At 43.1% G+C, this 19,697-nt stretch overlaps 1 protein-coding gene across 1 annotated transcript in view; it reads right to left on the reverse strand.

Annotated features, from left to right (window-relative positions):
• The window catches only part of Rsu1 (Ras suppressor protein 1), a 187,875-nt gene that overhangs the window by 117,946 nt on the left and 50,232 nt on the right, over positions 1 to 19,697 (reverse strand). The window contains exons 5-7 of the mRNA XM_028870519.2: positions 18,779 to 18,897; positions 16,881 to 16,963; positions 16,494 to 16,608 (exon numbers count right to left, since the gene is read on the reverse strand). Coding sequence (XP_028726352.1) covers positions 16,494 to 16,608; positions 16,881 to 16,963; positions 18,779 to 18,897 — 317 coding nt within the window. The remainder of the gene's footprint in view (positions 1 to 16,493; positions 16,609 to 16,880; positions 16,964 to 18,778; positions 18,898 to 19,697) is intronic.

Here is a 19,697-nt window from a genome sequence, read left to right on the forward strand (position 1 = left end):
GTGGTCAACACTGTGGCTAAGTACTGACAGTGAGCAATTCAATGGGCAGGAAAACACACAAATCTGTGATAAATTGGTGTTCAAAGAACTGTTAAAGAAACAACACAGACCAGAAAATTTCATTCATACACTACACAACACACTTCCGTAAGGATCTAGAGACAGTTAATAATTGGTAGGAGAAAAGGAGTCATATATTCAGTGGTAGCCACTGGTAAATTGCCTTTGCTCAAGTAAATAACCTCTTACCTCCCACCTATGATCATGGAAGCAAGCCTCATCCTTTAGCCAGTGTCCTAGGAACACAGGAAGCTGAGAAATAACCTTCTCTTGGATGTCAAGTTGGGTAAGTCATTTTCTGCATCCTCTTACAACAAATTACAGCTAGGCGAGTCTTTTGGAGAGCAATTGCTTTCGCTCGAGTCAGTCAACTGAAATGACCAAACAATGAACCTTTACCACTGACCATTGATCTTGTTAATTGCATGTGCCACTACATTTGCTTCTCGGGTTTCCAGTCAGCCCTCTCTGTTAATACTGTTCCAATTGCTAAATGGTCAGAACACACGAAGTGACAGATTTAGTGTTTCACCAGCAATTTATTTAACTGACAGCTACCCAGTTGTTGTAGTGAATTGTGATTTATTTGTCTCACATTGTAGCACATAACCTTTTAAATGTAAGAGGAAAAGCCGACTCCTTTTTAAAGCTTAATATATGACCATCTACCACTTTACCCTATGAACTGGATTTGAAAGACAAGGGATCAAGTGAGGGCTATGTCTCCTTTCCTGCAGCCCTTCCCTCAGTACAATGCATTCATGTATGGGGGTTCCATTACTAATCTTCATTTGCACACTGCACATGAATCCAAAGGAAATCTGAGGGCTTTACATGAAGGGCAGAAGGTGACCAGTTGGTTAAAAGAACCTAAAATTAAAAGTTAAAACAGGATTGGTTGGGGAAGAAATGTTATAATGAAGGCTCCATGGGTAATTATCAAGCACCTTAATAGTTCCCAAGTTACACATAAAGCTTCTCAAGTGGAAATGTACTCCTGGTTTCATAGATTCTCAAAAGAATCAACATCTTCTGACAATTGACAATAATGGCTTAAGATATAGCCAGTAGCTGCAATAATTAAAGGGATAAAATAATGGCACTCCATCAAAGGGCATGGAATACTGCCACAGACAGCTGTCTGTAAGCAAAATAGAAGACAGAAAACTGGTTAGGTCTGCTCCCCCCAAATTCATATAAGGCCCAATATCTCAGGATGTGGCTGTATTTGAAGACAGGGACTTTATGGGGGCGATTTATTTGAAATGGTGTCCTATGAGTGGACATCAATCCAGTCTCCATGGTCTCCAGAGGAGAGGACAGCATTTGGATACAGATAGAGAGGTGTTGTGAAGACACAGGGTGAGGAAGACAGAGGGAACTGTCTCTCATAGAGGAAGGAAAGGGGTATGGGACAGATCCTTCCTCTACAACATCAATACCCAGAAAGATCTAGCCCTCGGTATCAGACCTCCAGCCTTCCCAAAGGAGGGAGATCAGCTTCTGTTATTGAAGCTATCTGAGTTGGAGCACAATGCTCCTTAGAAAATTAACACAGTCTTAGGTATAATGGTAAAGAGAGGGCATAAAAAGCAATTAAGGCCCAGACATTATCCTAGGGATTTAAAACATGAGAGGGAAATGGTTTCAAAAGATAAGATTAACCACTACGATTAGATTCGTACCCTTCTATGTCTGCGAAGAAACACCACACAGTTGGAAGAATAACTTCCTGAAGCTGTGTGAACAGGTAAGAAAAACACTCTGTTACTGTTCTCCACATGGGCAGATATCAAAATGAGTCAATATTTCCACATCTAGGCACGATGAGCAACTAGCCAATAATGCAGTAAGTGCTTCTAGACGGCAGGAAAGATGCAGCTCGGAACTAGGAAAAAGGAGATACCTTGGGGAAAGGCCATGTTCATCCTTGTTTTCTCCCACAGGTGGATCTAGGTAGTTACTCCTGAAGTGATAGATCAGACAACAGGGTACGGCCGAGTTGAAAGGACAGAAATCACAACGTGGCTACAGAGGAAGCAAGGCAGCAGAAAGAAAGAAGCTCAGAAAAAAAAAAACAAAACAGAGCCACAGAAGGATTTCCACGAGTCACTGACCAAACAACATTGATGTCTAGTACAAGTGTCCTCAAACCTAGGAAAGCAAAATAAAATTCACCAGGGAGGAACAACTCCAGATAGATGTAACTGAACCATGGCCACAGTTTGCAGAGGATCAGAAACTACATCCAGATCATCCTGAATGCAGAGGCCACACTGTAAACATGGTCACATAGAGGAAGTCTAATGAACTGTGGTAATCTGTCCCAGAGTTAACCCTAGGATGCATGGATTGACCCTACCAACATTAGAAACATGCCTTGAAAGAAGGACATTGCTTCCAAGTAAAGAAAATCTTCGAGCAGGGCGTCAGTGGAGCACACCTTTAATCCCAGTACTCAGAAGGCAGAGCCAGGAGGGTCTCTGTGAGTTCGAGGCCAGCCTGGTCTACAGAGCGAGATCTAGGACAGGCACCAAAACTACATAGAGAAACCCTGTCTTGAAAAACAAAAACAAAAACAAACACAAACAAACAAACAACAACAAAAAAAAGTAACTCTTCAATGGACTTAAGCTCAACTACCTGCAAAGGAAGACAACAGAGTTCATATACCCAGAGATACACCGTGCTGGGCTGGGATGGAGCAGTCTACAGTGTGCTTGCCAGGCAGGCAAGAGGCTGTGGGATCAATCTCCAGCATCACATAAATGGGTGTGGTGGGGCATGTCTGCAGGCCCAGTAATAGAGAGGGGGAAGCAGGACGCTCACAAGTCCCAACATCCTGGTCTATGTAAGAAATTTGAGAGCAGCCTGGGCTACATGAGACCCTGCATAATAAATTAATTAATTAATTTAATTAAAATCACATATACATGATATAAATGTCATTTATTTATTTTATTTGTTTGTTTGTTTATCCATGTTGTCTATTATGTAATAGACCAAAAAACAAAATCAATCAACAAATTTTTAAGGGTTAAAGAGATGTAGGTTAGAAACTCTACAACACTTTAAGTCTAAAATCAGTAATAAAAACTCTCAGAAATGACAAATTCTGAAAAAACAAAAATTCTCAATTTTGAAAGAATTAAAAAGTCAAAGAAAGAATCAGAAGGGGAACTAGAAACTATTTTAAACTGAGAGATAATGAATATACAGAATATGTGACATGCAGTTAATATAGCAGCAAGGGAAAATTTTATATTTCTAAATGCTTATTTTAGAAGAGGCATTGAAAAAAAAATCTAACTTTTCACCCAAAGCTAAAAACAAACAAATCAAACCGAACTGAGCTGACAGTAAGGAGAAAAAAGGGAAATTAGTAAGAAATCAAACATGGAGTAAAGAAATTCCAACCACAATGCCAGTTCTCTGAAGAAACTAAAACATTAATGAAGTCCCATCTGCACCAACCAAAGGCAGTAGGAAGGAGAGGAGAAATGCAAATTCTAACTCTAGCAAACAAATGCAGACAGCATCGATGTAGATTGCTACTACACATTAGCTTAAAAGGTGCACACAAGATTTCTGAGGTGCTACATTTACCACCAGACACTAGGAGAAATAGAAAGTCTTCAGAGAACTGGATGGTTAAGACAATTGCTAAAACCCCACACACCACTGCTCCAGAAGACAGAGAAACAATTCTGACCCCGAGCTGACCCTTCCTCCCTCTAACTGGCCTTCAGAGCACCGGACACTGCCACGCAGGTGGAGAGGGAACAAAGGCTTTTCTCCAGGTAAGAGCTGTTCAGTGGTGCAAGGTTTAAGCACCTGAACACCCCCACCCAGCACACACACACACACACACACACACACACACACACAAACACACAATGATAGTTTGAATGTAATTGGCCCCCATAATCTCATAGGGAGTGGCACTATTAGGAGGTGTGGCTTTGCTGGAGTGGGTGTGCCTTGTTGGAGGAAGTGTGTCACTGTGAGGTGGGTTTTGAGGTTTCTTATGCTCAGGACACTGCCCAGGGTCTTAGTTGACTTCCTGTGGTCTACATATCAAGAGGTAGCCAGCATCATGTCTGCCATGCTCCCCACCATGATGACAGAGGACTGAACCTCTGAAACTGTAAGTAAGCCCCGTCAATTAAATGTAAGAGTTGCCGTGGTCACGGCGTCTCTTCACAGCAATAAAAACCCTAACCAGGACACAAGGTGATCACATCCCATTTGGTTTCCTAAGAGCACCCTCCTCACTGTGGACAACTGGCTAGGAGGAGCAAGGCTGTGACAGACACCAGGGAGGAGGCTGTTTGAGGTTGAGCAGCCCTCATCTGAAATGCCTGGGCTCAGAAATGTTTGGGAGTTCACATTTGTTTCAGATTTCAGAATATTCGCATTTACATAATGAGATATCTTAGGAATAGGCCCAAATCTAAACATAAATTCATTTCTATCTCATAGCCACCACAGACAGAGCCTGGAGGTAATTATATACAATAGTTTCATGGTGTCTGTATTTGGACTTCAACCTGTCCCAGGCAGTCAGAAGAGGGATTTTCCACTGAGCATTGGCCCCCAGAGAGTCCCAGACTTTTCGATGAATGAAGCTGAATGGAGATAGCAACCCAGGTGAGAAAGGAAGGGAGCCAACAGGTGTGCCCAGGGGAGCCGGCTACAGTCCTGCAGACGGGAACACTAACTGTCACCTCTATCTTCCAGTGTTTAAGTAGTTGCTTCGTTACTTCCTTCTTCCAGAAACTTTTGTTATCAGAGGGGGAAAGTGTTTCATTTACAACTGTTCACCCAAACCGGCAGATGCAGGAACACATGCTACCCAGAAACCAGTGTGAAAAAGATGATTGGCTGTGGCTGTCCAAGGAGGAGGTAACTGAGGCCTCCTACTATAAGGCCTGGCTTTCTCACTACCACTGCAGACCAGTGCCTCCAACTTGACCTAAGTACGAGTGGCACATTTAGAATGCTCTCATCCCAAAGCCGTCAGTGTAGGAGACTAGAGCTCTGATGGACACGTCAACAGCCCTAGAAAGGTCTAAATAAACATAATCTTAAAAACTGGTCTGTGAGGAGCTATGATCATCTATAGTTTGGGCTTTATCACTAGATCCCTGATGTTGACAATATGAAGGACAGCCATCCCCATCCTGCTCCATTCCTAGCTCTGGTATCCCAAAATGTTCACACTCGTATCCTTAATAAATACCATGTGAGGTCAGACTGAGCATAACGTTGCTCATCTTCTTCAGCTCGGAGTAAGGCGCAGGAGATGCTCCGAAAAGAGCCGCCATATAACCTGGAGACATTGTATATGTATTCAGGGGTAAGAACTGTGTTTACAGACGTGCCTGTGGAATAACAAAAATTAAATCCGGGAGCTTGGTTACTGCCGACATTTCTCCCAGGGCAAGAACACATTTAGTGTCCTATTAAATCAAAGGATGCCCACTGCAAACAGTGGCATGCTTTACCAGCTGGTGCTAACACAGATTGATGCGCGTGTTCAATCACACTGAACCTGACATGCCTCCTGAAATTTATACTGCACAACGGAAACGTTTGCTATGATCCAGCTTCCCACTCCCTTTAAGGCAGTAACTCACCAGGTAGAAATACAGCTCACTTAGCAGTTTTAAAAATCCATGCTTAAAGTATTTTCTGGGGCCAATGATTCACTGGAACAGAATATATAAAGTAGGACTTGTTAAAAAATATCATGGAGGAGGCTTGAGAGGGGGTCATTTTTGATTATCCACTAAGACCATGGGGAATCAAAAGATATGAAACATAGCTTTCTGTGATGTCTGGTGAAAGATATATTACCGATAGGAATAGCATGTAAGAGCCAGCCAGCAGTACCATCCAAGTAAAAATTCAAAGTTTGGCAAAAAATTTTTATTCCTTGCACTTTTTTTTTTTTCCCAAATGAAATCAGGGACCATATTTGGGATCATTACAATCTGTTATCTAATGGCACATTATACCTTCTCATTGGCTCAATACCAGCATGTTTATAAACTACCAGGTGGGACACTTACTTTTGAAACCAAGAGATCTGAACTAAAATTCAGATCCTTTGAACAATAAACTACGTCAGTGATGTAGGCAATGATGGGGCAAATCACAATCCATTTTGAAGTCAACCTTACAAAGAGGTCAGAAAGTTATCCCTCCAGAGGACACAGAACTGAGAGTTCAGGAGACAATTTTGTAAATGGAGAGATTTGAGTTAAAAACTAAAGTATTATGTAATTCTATTAAGTTTTAAAACAGCCTTAAAGTGTGAGTAACCAATCTTGTTACATATGCAAGTAACAAGTGGCATGGCATTTGGCAGAAAGAAAATCTTTGCAGGGGCAGGCAAGATTGCCCAGTGGTTAGGAACATGTGTTGCTCTTGTAGAGGATTGAGTTCAGTTCCTAGCACCTCTGTGTGTGTGTGTGTGTGTGTGTGTGTGTGTGTGTGTGTGTGTGTGTCTAAAACTGCCTGTAACTCTAGTTCCAGGGGTGATCTGATGCCCTCTTCTGGAACTTTCACTTACGTGCACACCCCCACACATCCATATACATAATTAACACCTTGGAGAGAAGGAAAGAAAAGAAGGACTGGAGGGAAGGAGGGAGGGAGGAGGGAAGGAAAGAGAGAATGAGTGAGCAAGAAAGAAAAAAGGAAGGAAGGAAGGAAGGAAGGGTTAAAAAAAACCAAGCAAACCAGCCTGTATCACTTGGAGGTATATCTCTTCAACCACACCAAGCCACATGCCAATCATTCCACAGACTTAGCATTAGGTCTTTTACAGTATCTTCATTAATCTATAGAGTTTTTAAAAACAAGATGTTCATTATATAGACCAATCTATATATCATTCTGCTTGAAAAAGGCATAAAGCAAAGAGGTCAACAGTCAGGGTCCTGCTTTTCTCAACCTGGTGAACATACCACGCGCAGTGGCCTGACTTCCACACTCTGGGTCCTAGTGTGACTCCTTGTGTTAGTCGACTTTTCTCACAACTATGACAGAATACGTGACAGAAGAAAACTCAGAAAGAAGAAGAGGTTTCCTTGGGCTCAGAGTTTTGAATGACAGTCTATTATGGAAGGGAGGGCACAGTCACAGAAGCGGCGATGTCTTTAGTAGCAGGAGCCTGTGGCTGCTGCTTCTCACATCATGGCTGATTGGGAAGCCAAAAACAAGCTAGAATCAGAAGTGGGTTTAACCCTCAATGCCTGTTCTTAGTGACCCAGTTTCACCAGCTAGGGCTCATGTCCACAAACTCCCGAGACAATGCCACCCACAGGGATGTTCAAATACATGAGTCTGTGGGGGGCATTACAGGTTTAAATCAGAACACATCCCATGGTCCTGGGTATGTCATTCGACCTCCCAGAGCTTTCTGCTACTCACCCCCTACGTGGGGAGGAACACCCCGATTTCGCCAGGTTGTTAGAAGTTCAAGTAAAATGATATGCATAAAAATAATGAGTAGGCACATTTATATACCCAATAAATATTGGTCTTCTTCTCTTTTATTCTTTATAGATTCTTCAGAGTAACTCAGAAAAACTGAAAAAATTTTTTAAATGAGAAAATATTTAGCACATGAAAAAGCTCAATATACACAGGTGTTCAGGAAGCTGGTGGCTCCCATTTCCTGTCTCTTCTTCTCCCTGGCTCATCCTAGGAAACCTCCACCCACCTACCTATGTGAATCCACTACCTCTGTGTCACTGTGACAAATACCTCACAGCAGAAACTTGTAACAGAAAAGACTTGTTCAGGCTCATGGTTCCGCAAGTTCTCTGTCTGTCATGATTTGGGAAGGCAGGACGGCGTTCACGGTGGTAGCAGGGGCAGGAAGTAGAGTGCTACCACACCAGGGACTACAAGAGCCAACCCCCACTGCTCAACTTATACCAACCTCTTAAAGGTTCCGTAGCTGTCCATCTAGAGAATAAACACACAAGCCTGTGGGCACATTTTAGATTCAAACTGTAATACTATGCCTTTCCAAATTCCCTTTGTCAGGTTCCTCAAGAACATCTACGCCTTTAGTGATGTGTTTTTTGTTTGTTTGTTTGTTTGTTTGTTTGTTTTCAGGCTTCCTATGGGGGCATCAAGGCCGGAATCAGTCTTTGCCTCTTCTGAAGGACATAGAGAAAAGAAATAGAGCAAAATAATGCTAAGGAGAGTAAGGAAAGAGTCACTGCATGGAGCCCCCATGGGTGAATGCTTGCTGGGTGCAAGCCCTGCCCTCCTCTGTGTGGAGGACTGGAACTCAGGTCAGAGAGGAAAGGCAAGCTCTGCCCATTCAAGCATGCATAGGCAACAGTGATGTAAATGTATCAGGCAGGACAGAAGAAACGTGAGTCCGCTAAGGTCTCAAAGGACATTCCTGGCTTTTCTACAAGAGAGTTTGAAATGAATGGCATCTATGATATAGTTTTAACTACCACCTAGACCAACCTCTGTCCATTAGCATTCCATAAACTAAATATCTGAAACCATCTAAGTTTCTAGTAAATAATAGGATTATCATCATCATCATCATCATGATTTACTTTTTGGTTTTTCAAGACAGGTGTGTACCTTTGGAGCCTATCCTAGGACTTGCTCTGTAGACCAGGCTGGTCTCGAACTCAGAGATCTGCCTGCCTCTGACATCTGAATGCTGGGTTTCAGGGTGTGTGCCACTACCACACAGCCAGGATAACTATTTTTATGATATCAAAAATTACTTTTTAATCAGCACTTTTGAAGCTGACTGTGAGTAAGGCCAGGCTAGGCTATCTTGAAGCCTTGTCCTCCCAAAAGTTAAGTTAAACATAAAACAGAAGTTTAATTTTTAAAAAATAGTGCATGTTCGATAATAGCTTCATTTTCATTTGACCAGAGACAATTAAATAATGAAGGCAACTCGGATAATGATTCTGGTGAACTAGAGATAACAGTATAAATGGAGGGACTCAACTGTTAGTCAGATTTGGCAAGTGATTCCCAGGTGGCTTTCCTCATCAGGTTCACCTGTGTGGAGACAGGAGCTGAGGTTGAGTCAGGTCACATGAGTCAGGCTATCATGCCACAGCGTCTCACTCCTTGATTCAATCTCAAAGGCATTTGTGAAATAGTTCACACCATGGGCTCCCGATACTGTCCAAGCTTCTAGGAGAGGCTTCTCTAACTACAGGGGGCAGCAAATTGGAAAGCCTATTCCAGATACTTAAAAAATTCATCCTCAGACTTCTGCTGCTCTAGAACCAATTCTGGTACCAAAATCTGTATTAGTTGGGTTCTCCAGAGGAACAGAACTGATAGGATGAATCTATATATAATAAAAAGGATTTATTAGAGTGGCTTACAGGCTGAGGTCCAGTTAGTCCAACCATCGCTGTCTACCAATGAAAAGTCTATGAATCCATTAGTTGTTTAGTTCACAAGCCTAGATGTCTCAGCTGGTCTTCAGTACACTCTGGAATCCCGAAGAAGTAGGCTCAAACACCAGTGAACGAATGGACTTGCCAGGGAGGGTAAGAGCAAGCAGGTGAAAAAGGAACCTGTCCTTCCTTCAAGTCCTCTATTTAGGCACCAGAAGGTGTGGCCCAGATTAAAGGTGGCTCTTCCCACCAGAGAAGATCTGGATTATAAGTGGGTCTTCTCACTTCAAATGATTTAATTAAGAAAAAAAATCCCTCTCAGATGTACCCAGCCATTTAGGTTTTAGTTAATTCCAGATTTAGTTAAGTTGACAATCAAGAGAATCATCACACAAGGTAACCTCTGTTTAAACCATTTCCAAAGAGGTCAGGTTTGTTGGATGAAAATCTGCTCTGTGTGTGTGTGTTTTTTTTTTTTTTGTGTGTGTGTGTGTGTGTGTGTGTGTGTGTGTGTGTGTGATGTGCACATATGCATGTTCCTGTGTACATACAGCTTTGCAGGCACTCTTACAGGAAGTCTATATGTCTGGTACTATGTCTGGTACTTACTTTGTTGAGATAGGGTCTCTTACTGAATCTAGAGCCCACTAACTGGCTATAATAGCTGGCTAGAAAACATCAGTGACCACTGACCTGTGTCTGTCCTCACCCAGTAGTGAGGTTATAGATGCATGCTGCTATGCTCTGCTTTTATGCTGATGCCAAGGATCTGAACTCAGGTCCTCACTCTTGTGCAACAAGTACTGTGCAAAGTAGGAATGCTCTCTAGCTTCAATGGGTAATTGTTCATGTGGATTAACCTTGCAACCTTCAAAACCAAACTATTAGGTGGGTACTATGTTACCTTCACCTTTACCTCAAGTATAGAAGATAAAACAATGTGTCTTAAGTTCCAGAGCAAAGAATTGGAGTGGTGAGACTTGAACCCAAGTCCAGTGATGAAAAGCCAAATAACCATTATATTTTCTGAAAAGCCATTGGCAAGTGACAATAAGAGAAGCCATTTGTAATTGGTGACTTAACTGACTAAACAATCAATGTTCTCCTTGCCTGTCTCAAGAAAAAGTATTCATTCTTTGTCTGCCAATGTCCACAAGAAAGAAAAAGAGATACAATATGGAGAAATTAGAATAGATGAAACAGTGTTCTTAATCCTGTCCATTCTGGACACTACAAATGAGAAGGCTCAAACAGTGACACTGAGTCCCTGAAAGGGATTTATATGAATCTTCTCCTTTTTCAAGTGAGCTAGAAAGAATACATTCACTGCTTGCCATTCAGGGGGACATTGAGCCAGCTCACCTGGGCATCCCTGGCACTGCTACACACACCCTACAGGCCGCTTGGACATTCAAAGTGCCTTCCCTGATGTCTATCTACTTCAGCGTTGTGATTTTTTTTTTTCCTCCAATGGCAATGCTTATGTGATCAATGCAGAGGATCCATGATCCTCTAGAGGATTCCATGATCGTCTAGAAGCCAGATACGGTTCTCTAAAGAGTAAGTCAACAAAACCCAGGAACACCGTGGAAGGAGACATGTGCAAAGACACACAGTTCTTCCCACCCTTAGCCAGATGCTGCCACACCTTCACCCTTCTTTGTGTTCCCACCTGCATCCGTCTCCCAGCACCGCTGTAACAAACTGCCACAAACAGCAGCCTGGAGCAACAGATATCAGCTCTCTTGCAGTCCAGAGCTCACAAGTCTGAAGCTCCAAGTAACGAAGCTGAAGTCAAGGTGTGACTAGGGATTCATCCTTTCTGGGTGCTTTAGGGGCAATCTGTGCCCTTACTGCCTGCATTCCTCAGCTCACAACCCCGTCCACTATGACCCCAATCTGTTGGGGTCACCATTCCTTCCCCTGACACCACTGGACTCATCAGGGTAACCCAGGATGGCTCTCCAATCAGAGATTCCAGCTCACACTGGCAAAGGCCTACCCTCCCCACCCCCCATATTTCCTGACCACACAAGGTAAGAAATTTACAGATTCTGATGGTTTGGCTAGAGTTGTGGTTCCCAACCTTCCTAATGCTGTGACCCTTTAATTCCATTCCTCATGTTGTGGTGACTCCCCAACCATAAAAACAATAATTTTGCTACAACCATAAAAACAGTAACTTTGCTACTGTTATGAATCATAATGTAAATATCCGACATGCAGGATATCTGATATGTGACCCCCAAGGTCGTGCGTGACTCTAGGTTGAGACCCGCTGGGCTAGAGGTATCTGTGGAAACTACCTCACTTGGAGGAAAAGCCAGCATTCTGACAATGGCTTTCCCACTTGTGTGTGAACACGGTCTCCAACTGATGACACTGTTTGGGGAGGTGCTGAAACCTTGAGGAGGTGGAGTCTGCCTGGAGAGAGCACTACACTCTGGGAAGGGTTTGAAGGTTTAGAGCCTCGCCCTACTTCCTGTTCTCTGTCCGCTTCCTGTGTGTAGATTCGAAAGAGGTGATCGGTCATCTTCCCGATCCTGCTCAGTGCCCCGCCTTCCCTGTCATGATGGACTCCGGACGTGTAAGCTAGAAGTGTAAGCCCTCTGCCCCTTAAGGCGCTTTCGGTAATGGCGTTCATCAGAGCAGTTAAGAAGGGACTAATGCATCCGTATTTTATCACAGCAGTTACAAAGCAACTCATGCACCCCCAGAGTTCCTCTCTTGCATATCTCCCCTCCTCCACTACCTGTGCCGCATTCACACAACATTTCCTGTTACGTCCCCCACAGGAGCCGTATTGGGACCTCGGCTCCGCCGCTCCCTCGGCCTGGAAGGCCCCTCCCCCTCCTTTAAGTCTCAATTAAACGCACTATGGGTGAGGCCTCCTCAGATTACCTCTCCCCTTACCCAACACTTCACTCAGGCTTGATTTTCAACAACACTATGTGACATACCATCTCTACTCACTTACCTAGCTTTCTCTGGCTTTGTCTAGTGTCTGTATGTCTCCTTCCTTTCCTTCCCTGCATATGGGGTACACTTATGATCCCAAGCAAATATGCAAAACAAGGGCTTAATCAATATTTGTTGGGTAAGCAAATTCTACTTCTCGGGAAGGTAAGTCCCTTGGAATTAAAGATGGCCTAAAGAAGGAAATTAATAAATGCTTGAATGAATGAATGAATGAATGAATGGGTGGATGAGCAGGTGACTCAATCCCCAATTTATACCTAACACTCTAGAGACAGTACTCTTGCATGCCGAGAAATTACTTGACAGAAACAACTGAAGGGAGAAAGGCTTATTTTGGCTCCTGGTTTCAAAGGGATTGCAGTCCTCTATGACAATGCACTGGCATGGTAACAGACTAAGAAGCAGAGAGGGCTGGATGGGAAGAGTGGGTAAAATCTTCAGACACCCCTCCCCTCGGTGGCCTAATTCTAACAGCCAGGCCTGACCCCTGAGAGGCTCCACAGCTTGGCATGGTACCACAAACTGGGTAGTAAGTGTTCAAACCAGGAGTCTGGGGTGACGTTACTCATTGAAACCACTACAAGGCATATAGGCTGACATGGAAGCAAGTGTTTTATACACATTAGAAACCAGAAATACAGTCTAAGTAACATGTGCAAGGAAAAGAAAAGTCCTAGAGTCCCAAGCAAGCCTCTGACTTTCATTTTGCTGTGTTCCCTTGTGTCCTTGGATTGGACGAATCAGAACTCGAGATTCCTGGGCTTGGCCGAACTTCTCTTACCAAGAATGTTTCAAATGACAACCTCTGGGTTCATTTGAACAGATGTGCACAAAAATCCCAGGAGCACTTACTTGCTTGTGTTAAAAAATAAACAGACCAAAAGGAGATCACCATACACTCTTTAAAACGTACTCAGAGGCGAACCTGCAGCCAGCGGATGCCACAGAGACAGGAAGGATGAGCTGAAGGAGAGAGGGGGCTTCGGATGGTGACTGGGCGTCACGTGCACAGGTGGAAAGCATTCCTGCTGAGGTGCTTCCTTACCGGGAGGCAGGAACCACCCAGACAGTGCAACTGGCTCGGAACGAAACAACAAGTTCACTTTGCAAAGCCATCTCAGGCACACTTCGCACGGTACGCCAGCTTCACCCGCAGACCAGCAAAGCCTGCCATGCGATTGGCTGTCCTGTCCCAAACTTCCTCCTGCACCATCCTGAAGGGCTGTTCTCTTTTGGTTCAAACTCAGAAGTGCATGTCTAGGAAATCTTCTTCCTGCCATGAGGGTGAGTGGGAGCCCATCACAGTGGTCAGGAATGTGGGCCTGGAGGAGAGTCTGACAGGTTCAAGTACAGCCACTGTGGCTCACTAGCTGTGCCCTTATGCACATGTCACCAACCCTCCCTGAGACTCAGTTTCTCCATCTCTACCAAGTCTGTTCACTATTCTCACAACTCCAGGATAGACTGCACAGAAAAGTACTTATCATCGTGCCCTGGCATCCAAGGCCTTACTACCTATTATTATATTACCAGCTAGGATATTGCCCTTGGCTTTTAAATAATCACCACTCAGAGTCTTCATCTTTATTTTAAATTAGTAACTAAGGTTTCTGAAGCATTTGTTACCAATTTCAATCTAAAGTACTGACTTCAAAGTAGAAAGAGACTACCAGACAGATGTGGACACTGTTTTCTAGGTACGGCTAGAGGAAGTGAAGTCATGCAAAGGCTTTTTACAATTCTATTCCTAAGTAAATATATATATATATATACACATGCACATTGCTATCAGATAGCTTAAAGGAAATGTCAGAGAAATATGATAGCATAGAACATTTATGTAAACTAAAAAAGGAATAAGGCTTAAAAATACATAGATAGGCCCATTCTGGTTTCAATGAGGCACTTTTCTAATAAATTATCCAATAGAAGAATTGCTTAGCCTAATACTTCATATTACCATATTGCTTGAAGAATCGAAAAAGCAAGTAAAGTGGCAACCAAATGCATATTTACTTTTTCTAGTTTTACTCATCACACAAGTGAGGACACACGTCAGAAGCGCTGAGCGAGCTTCATCCTGTTACACAAGAATCCGTCTCACACATGGAGTTTTGATTCAATAGCGTAGGAGGAGGTGAGTTATTTATGTTCTGTAAAATGTCCCCAAGTATTGCTAATGCTAAAATCCATGGTTAACAACTATTCTCACAAGTCTTTCCTCAGGTAAGTTGTTTCACCTTAGAAATTTTCACTAAACACCATCATCCCTTTGAACTCTTCTGCTCCCAGACAGGATCTTCGAAGTCCAGGCTGGCCTTGAACCTGTGGTTCTCCTATTTCAGAGTCTCAACTGCTAGGTTTACAAGTTTAAATGACCAAAAAAAATTTGGGGGGATCCTATGCTTTGTTCCTTCCCAAGCAAAACTCGACTCCTTGTAATTCAATGAAGAAAAGGGCTGAGTTACCCCTGAATCCTGAAAACTCAGTCTTCCTAACTCCAACAAAGGGGCTGAAGGAGATGGGACAGCGGGGATGAAATGGGATTCATTCCATGAAAGCAAGTGACTACTTGTCTTTAAAGATTTTTTTTCTTTTTTTAATGTATACGCCTGTGTCTGTGTGAGGGTATGCCACATGTCTGCAGGTTCCTGCAGAAAAGCTGGATTCTCAGTAGCTGGAGTTACAGGTAGTTGTGAGCCATCTGACGTGGGTGCTGGGAACCAAACTCGAGTCCCCTGGAAGAGCAGCAACGCTCTTAGCGGCAGGACCATCTCTCCAGGCCCCTGCTTATCTTTCATACGGCCCTTTGCTGCAGAACTGGGGTCCCCTGTGTGACAACCCACGCATGGCTGTGAAACATCTGACTTACGGCTGGTGGCCTCGGTGCTGGCAGCACAACTCTAGACAGAACTCAAATTGTGCCTGCGACCTTCCTAGTACCGTCGTATCCAAGACTGTCACTTCATCAACTCATTCAGTAGGTTTTGTTTAACACGATACCTTCTGCCTGGCATGGAGGGAGCATGGAGGGGACAGCGGAGAACAGACGTGAGAATGCTCTTACTCTCGTGGCATCTTATATTCTCATCTGTAATAGCTGGCCCTTTCCTACCATAGAACGGTTTTCTCCAACAAGCGTGAGTCAAATAAAGCGGTTTGTTGCTTTATTTTAATGTGCTACTTTGGTGTAGAGAAAGAAATAATTGAGAAACAGTATCAGTTCAAGAAAGCCAGGTGGTTCAGAGGATAAAAGGAATGGAAGGAAATGAGAGGCCAGTGAACTTCAAGGTTTTACTGTTTCTGTTTAAGAAAGGGTCTGACCCTGTGACCCAGGGTGGCTCATCATTGCCCGGCCTCCATTTCCCAAGTGCTGGGATCCTAACTGTGCGCCATTCATGAGATTGGTGCAGAAGGGCAGTGTCACCTCAGCAGTCAAACTGTGGCTTCAGAGCTTACAGGAGAGGGAGGGGAGAGAGACACCTACCCGGGGCCACACAGAGAACCGAAATTTAGCCACCAGGAACAGGACCGAAGAGTCAGCAGTAAGGACACATTTAACAGTTCTCACTGGAGATGGCATCACGGCAGAACCAAACCCACCACCAGAAAAGGCATTTTCCACAGGTATAATAAACAGGTTTTATCTAGTTGGTGAAAAGTTTCAGATGGGGAAAAAAATGAAAGATAGTAAGAGTATTGTTTTGATAAACTATTACTAACCCTGTGAGCACCCAGAAAGCGTACTCAGCTAACACACGAGGCATTCTAAAGGAAGCTCTTACTACTACCCCATGCTCCTCCCACTCCACCAGCCTGTCCTAGGCCACCCCCATCAGCAGTTTCTGAGATGCCGCCCCCCTACAGCTGTATCACAGGAAGTCAATTCATAATACCTGGGCTCTGGCCAATGGCAAATGGCCCTAATTTGATCAGAATGGGGTGCCTGAGTGAGTGCCAAGGAGAGGAGAGAGGTTGGCCCCAGTTGCGATGCTGGAGTAATTCTGAATTAAACCCAGCGCTAAGACTGCTGACAAGCAACCTTACCTAGCTCTGGAGGCAGCACGGTCAGGCGGTTGCCCTGAATGTGGAGCTCCTTCAGCTGGGTGAGCTCGCCGATTTCCTTAGGCAGTGAGATCAGGTCATTATCCCTGAGGCTGAGCTAAAGATACGAAAACAGGGAGCTGTCAAAACAATTTGTCATAAAGAGGTGCTCAACAGAAACTCACACCCTCACCCGATGCCCTCTCTTCCCTCAAGGCTCAATCTTTTCAGTTCATTTGAAAGTGTCTGAGGCTAAACAAGAAACAGAAGCAGGAGCCGGGGTTCATTCCTGCACAACAAACCTTACTCCTGCTCAAATTGACTCGATTCCACTCCTACAAGGGCTGCAGAAGTGAATTGATTTTCTAAGAATTTAGATAAATTACTTACTATCTGCAACTTCGTGAGCTTCCCGATATCTGGAGGCAGGATCTCAAAATCGTTGTCACTTAGATAGAGTGCACGCAGGGTGGCTGCAAATTAAACAGCGATATATAAACAGGGCGCCATGGAACCCAAGCATTTGAGGTCTGATCAATGCAAGGGAGTCAGCTTTGATTAATAACCCTGGCTTGGTGAAAAGCCTGTGACATACCTAGAGCTTGCTATAATAACAAGCAGGTCAAACCTAGATTTACTGGTTGATTGGGGTGCTGGTGTGTCCAGGAAAACATCTGTATCCAAGGGGCCTGACACAATTAGCAACTTCAGAGCATTACACAGACTCTGGCACAGTTTCAATGTTTTCAGAAAAGACAGCTTTTTCTCTCTCTCTCTAGTACTTCAGATTCACATTTATTATGCCATTTGCATCTCAAGAGAAAGAAGGACCACATGGTCTCACATGGCCACCCACATCACAATCCAGAGCGAAGGGCTCTTTCATCAAAAGGGATCTACGTCAGACTAGAATGTTCTTAGACAAATAGATCAATGTTAAGAATAAAGACATGAAGGCTTTACAGTGATGGACACCGTCATCATGACTTACTGTTTCCATAATCAGACTAATTACTGCTACTTTCCTTTTATGGCTTTAATGATGGAACTATATGAACGCAAAGGTGCTAAAGTGAACATGGATTTAAGAGATCAAAACCTAAAGTGAGCAGAATATCAAGTCATTTCCTGCACAGACTATAAAATGATGGCACGATCCCAGCCACTGAATGCTAAAATCTTTAAATAGCTACCACCACCAACAAAGCAAATTTAATTAGACGGACTTTAAAGACTGGCTTAACAGCTACCTAATTATATTCTAACATGGGAAAATGGACAGAATTGTATGTTAACATATATAACAAAAATAATTCCCTCTGTGGCCCAAGAAAATAATTTAGAATTTGTTTCATGTGCTTCAGAATGTCTGGCAGAGGGCATGAAAAAGAAGAGGTAAAAAGTGAAATTTTATAGGCTGCTTCGGAAGTGGCAGATTTTCTAGTGTGGGCATCGTGACAAGAGGTTAAGGTATGGGGAGGCACGGAGCACCACAGTGTGAGGCCAGACTGGTCTCCATCGTGAGGTCTAGGCCAGGCAAGGCTATACAGTGAGACCTTTTCTCAAAAGTAAAAGAGTAAGATAAATACATGCACAGAATAGCACCAACAGAATTTCCACACGACACCGAAGTCACTGTTCACAGATGCAGACCAGCTAACTTAAGCATACAACTCTTCCCGGAGTATCTCATGAGTTGCTGGGATATCAGTGATCCTATAGCAAGAAATTTCTGAAAAGATGAACATCTGTGATGTACAATTCCATTGTGGTTATATACTAGCCAAATCAGTCTATGAGCAAGGAGAGCTCTTCAAAGACTTAAATTAGAATTTGAGCTGGATATTGAAACAATGCTGCTAGCAGCTTATGAATGGATATTTTTATAAATAATTTTATGGAGTATCTTTGAGCAGTGCATTGTAGAGAATTAATAGCAACCAGGGAAAAACCTTTTCTTTCACACTAAAGAAAATCAAGGATTTTCTTTAAAAGGAAATCAAGATTCTTAGCTAAATATGAGACTTGATCTCACTGAGGAACAAAATCTCCCTTGGAAAGTTAATAGGATATTACTGAGTCTGCTTCTGCCCAGCGGTGTCAGTCACCTATACATCAAATATAAATACTGCTGAACGATGAATGCATATTCAAAAGGACTCTGTGATGGAAATATATATGTATGTCTAATGATTTCTCTTAAGAGTTTTGGCACTGGCAAATAAAATTTTCACTCTTAGAACCAAAGTACTGCGTTGAAGAGATTTACAGAATTAAAGGTTTCTCACTGAGGTAGAAGAAGTTCCCAGGGAGAGAATGTTCATTCAGGTTGTTGTAAGTCAAGTCCAGGACCTCCAGAGCTGGGAGAGAGCCGAATCCTCGAGGCAGCGTGTTCAACCTGTTCATGCTGCGGTGTGGGGACAGAAGGAACATGTCACCTCCTGCTAAGCACAAATTCACACAGAATACTGGATATACAGTGCAAACCCAGCTCAACAGGGCCAGAGCCCAAAAGCCTGCCATGATTCTGCATTCATGGAATGCTACTTGCTTTTCCATTTTATTCATGTAATTTAATTGACAAGAAGAAATTGTCACACTAATGGTATATACAACAGGCTGTTGGGGAATATGGACACAATGGAGGAAACACCACATTAAGCCATTTAACATATACCTGATCTGATGAGCATTTTGGATGCGCTGAGAATATACCGGGAATGCCAATACACACAAATCTATTCACTGAGCAACTTTCAAATACAGGAAATATTGTTAACTCTAGTTACTGTGGTGTATAATAATCTCTTGAACTTATTCATGAACAACTGAAATTCTTGGTCCTTAACATCTTCTTACTACCTCATCCCTGTCACCTAACTCTGGTAAATATCACTTTACCTTGCTTTACATGACTTTCATGTTTTACCTCACATATGAGATAAAGCACCCTAATCTCAGTTAATCATTTACTCAGATAACTCATGCTCACAAAATGTATGAAAATTTTTAGTTATCACTTCCTCCAAGAGGGAAACTTGAATACCATTCTACATGTGAATATACAAAATACCTGTCTGTCTGAAGAGAAACTTCCTTAGACATGTGCAAACAAGAATTCAAAACGTACATTCCAGGTATTTGCTTTAGTTCACCCATTCACTTTCATAGGATGGGACATCAACTTCCTGTCCTACAACTATGTAC

This window comes from Peromyscus leucopus, chromosome 5 (assembly GCF_004664715.2).
Source record: "Peromyscus leucopus breed LL Stock chromosome 5, UCI_PerLeu_2.1, whole genome shotgun sequence".
Lineage (NCBI taxonomy): Eukaryota > Metazoa > Chordata > Mammalia > Rodentia > Cricetidae > Peromyscus > Peromyscus leucopus.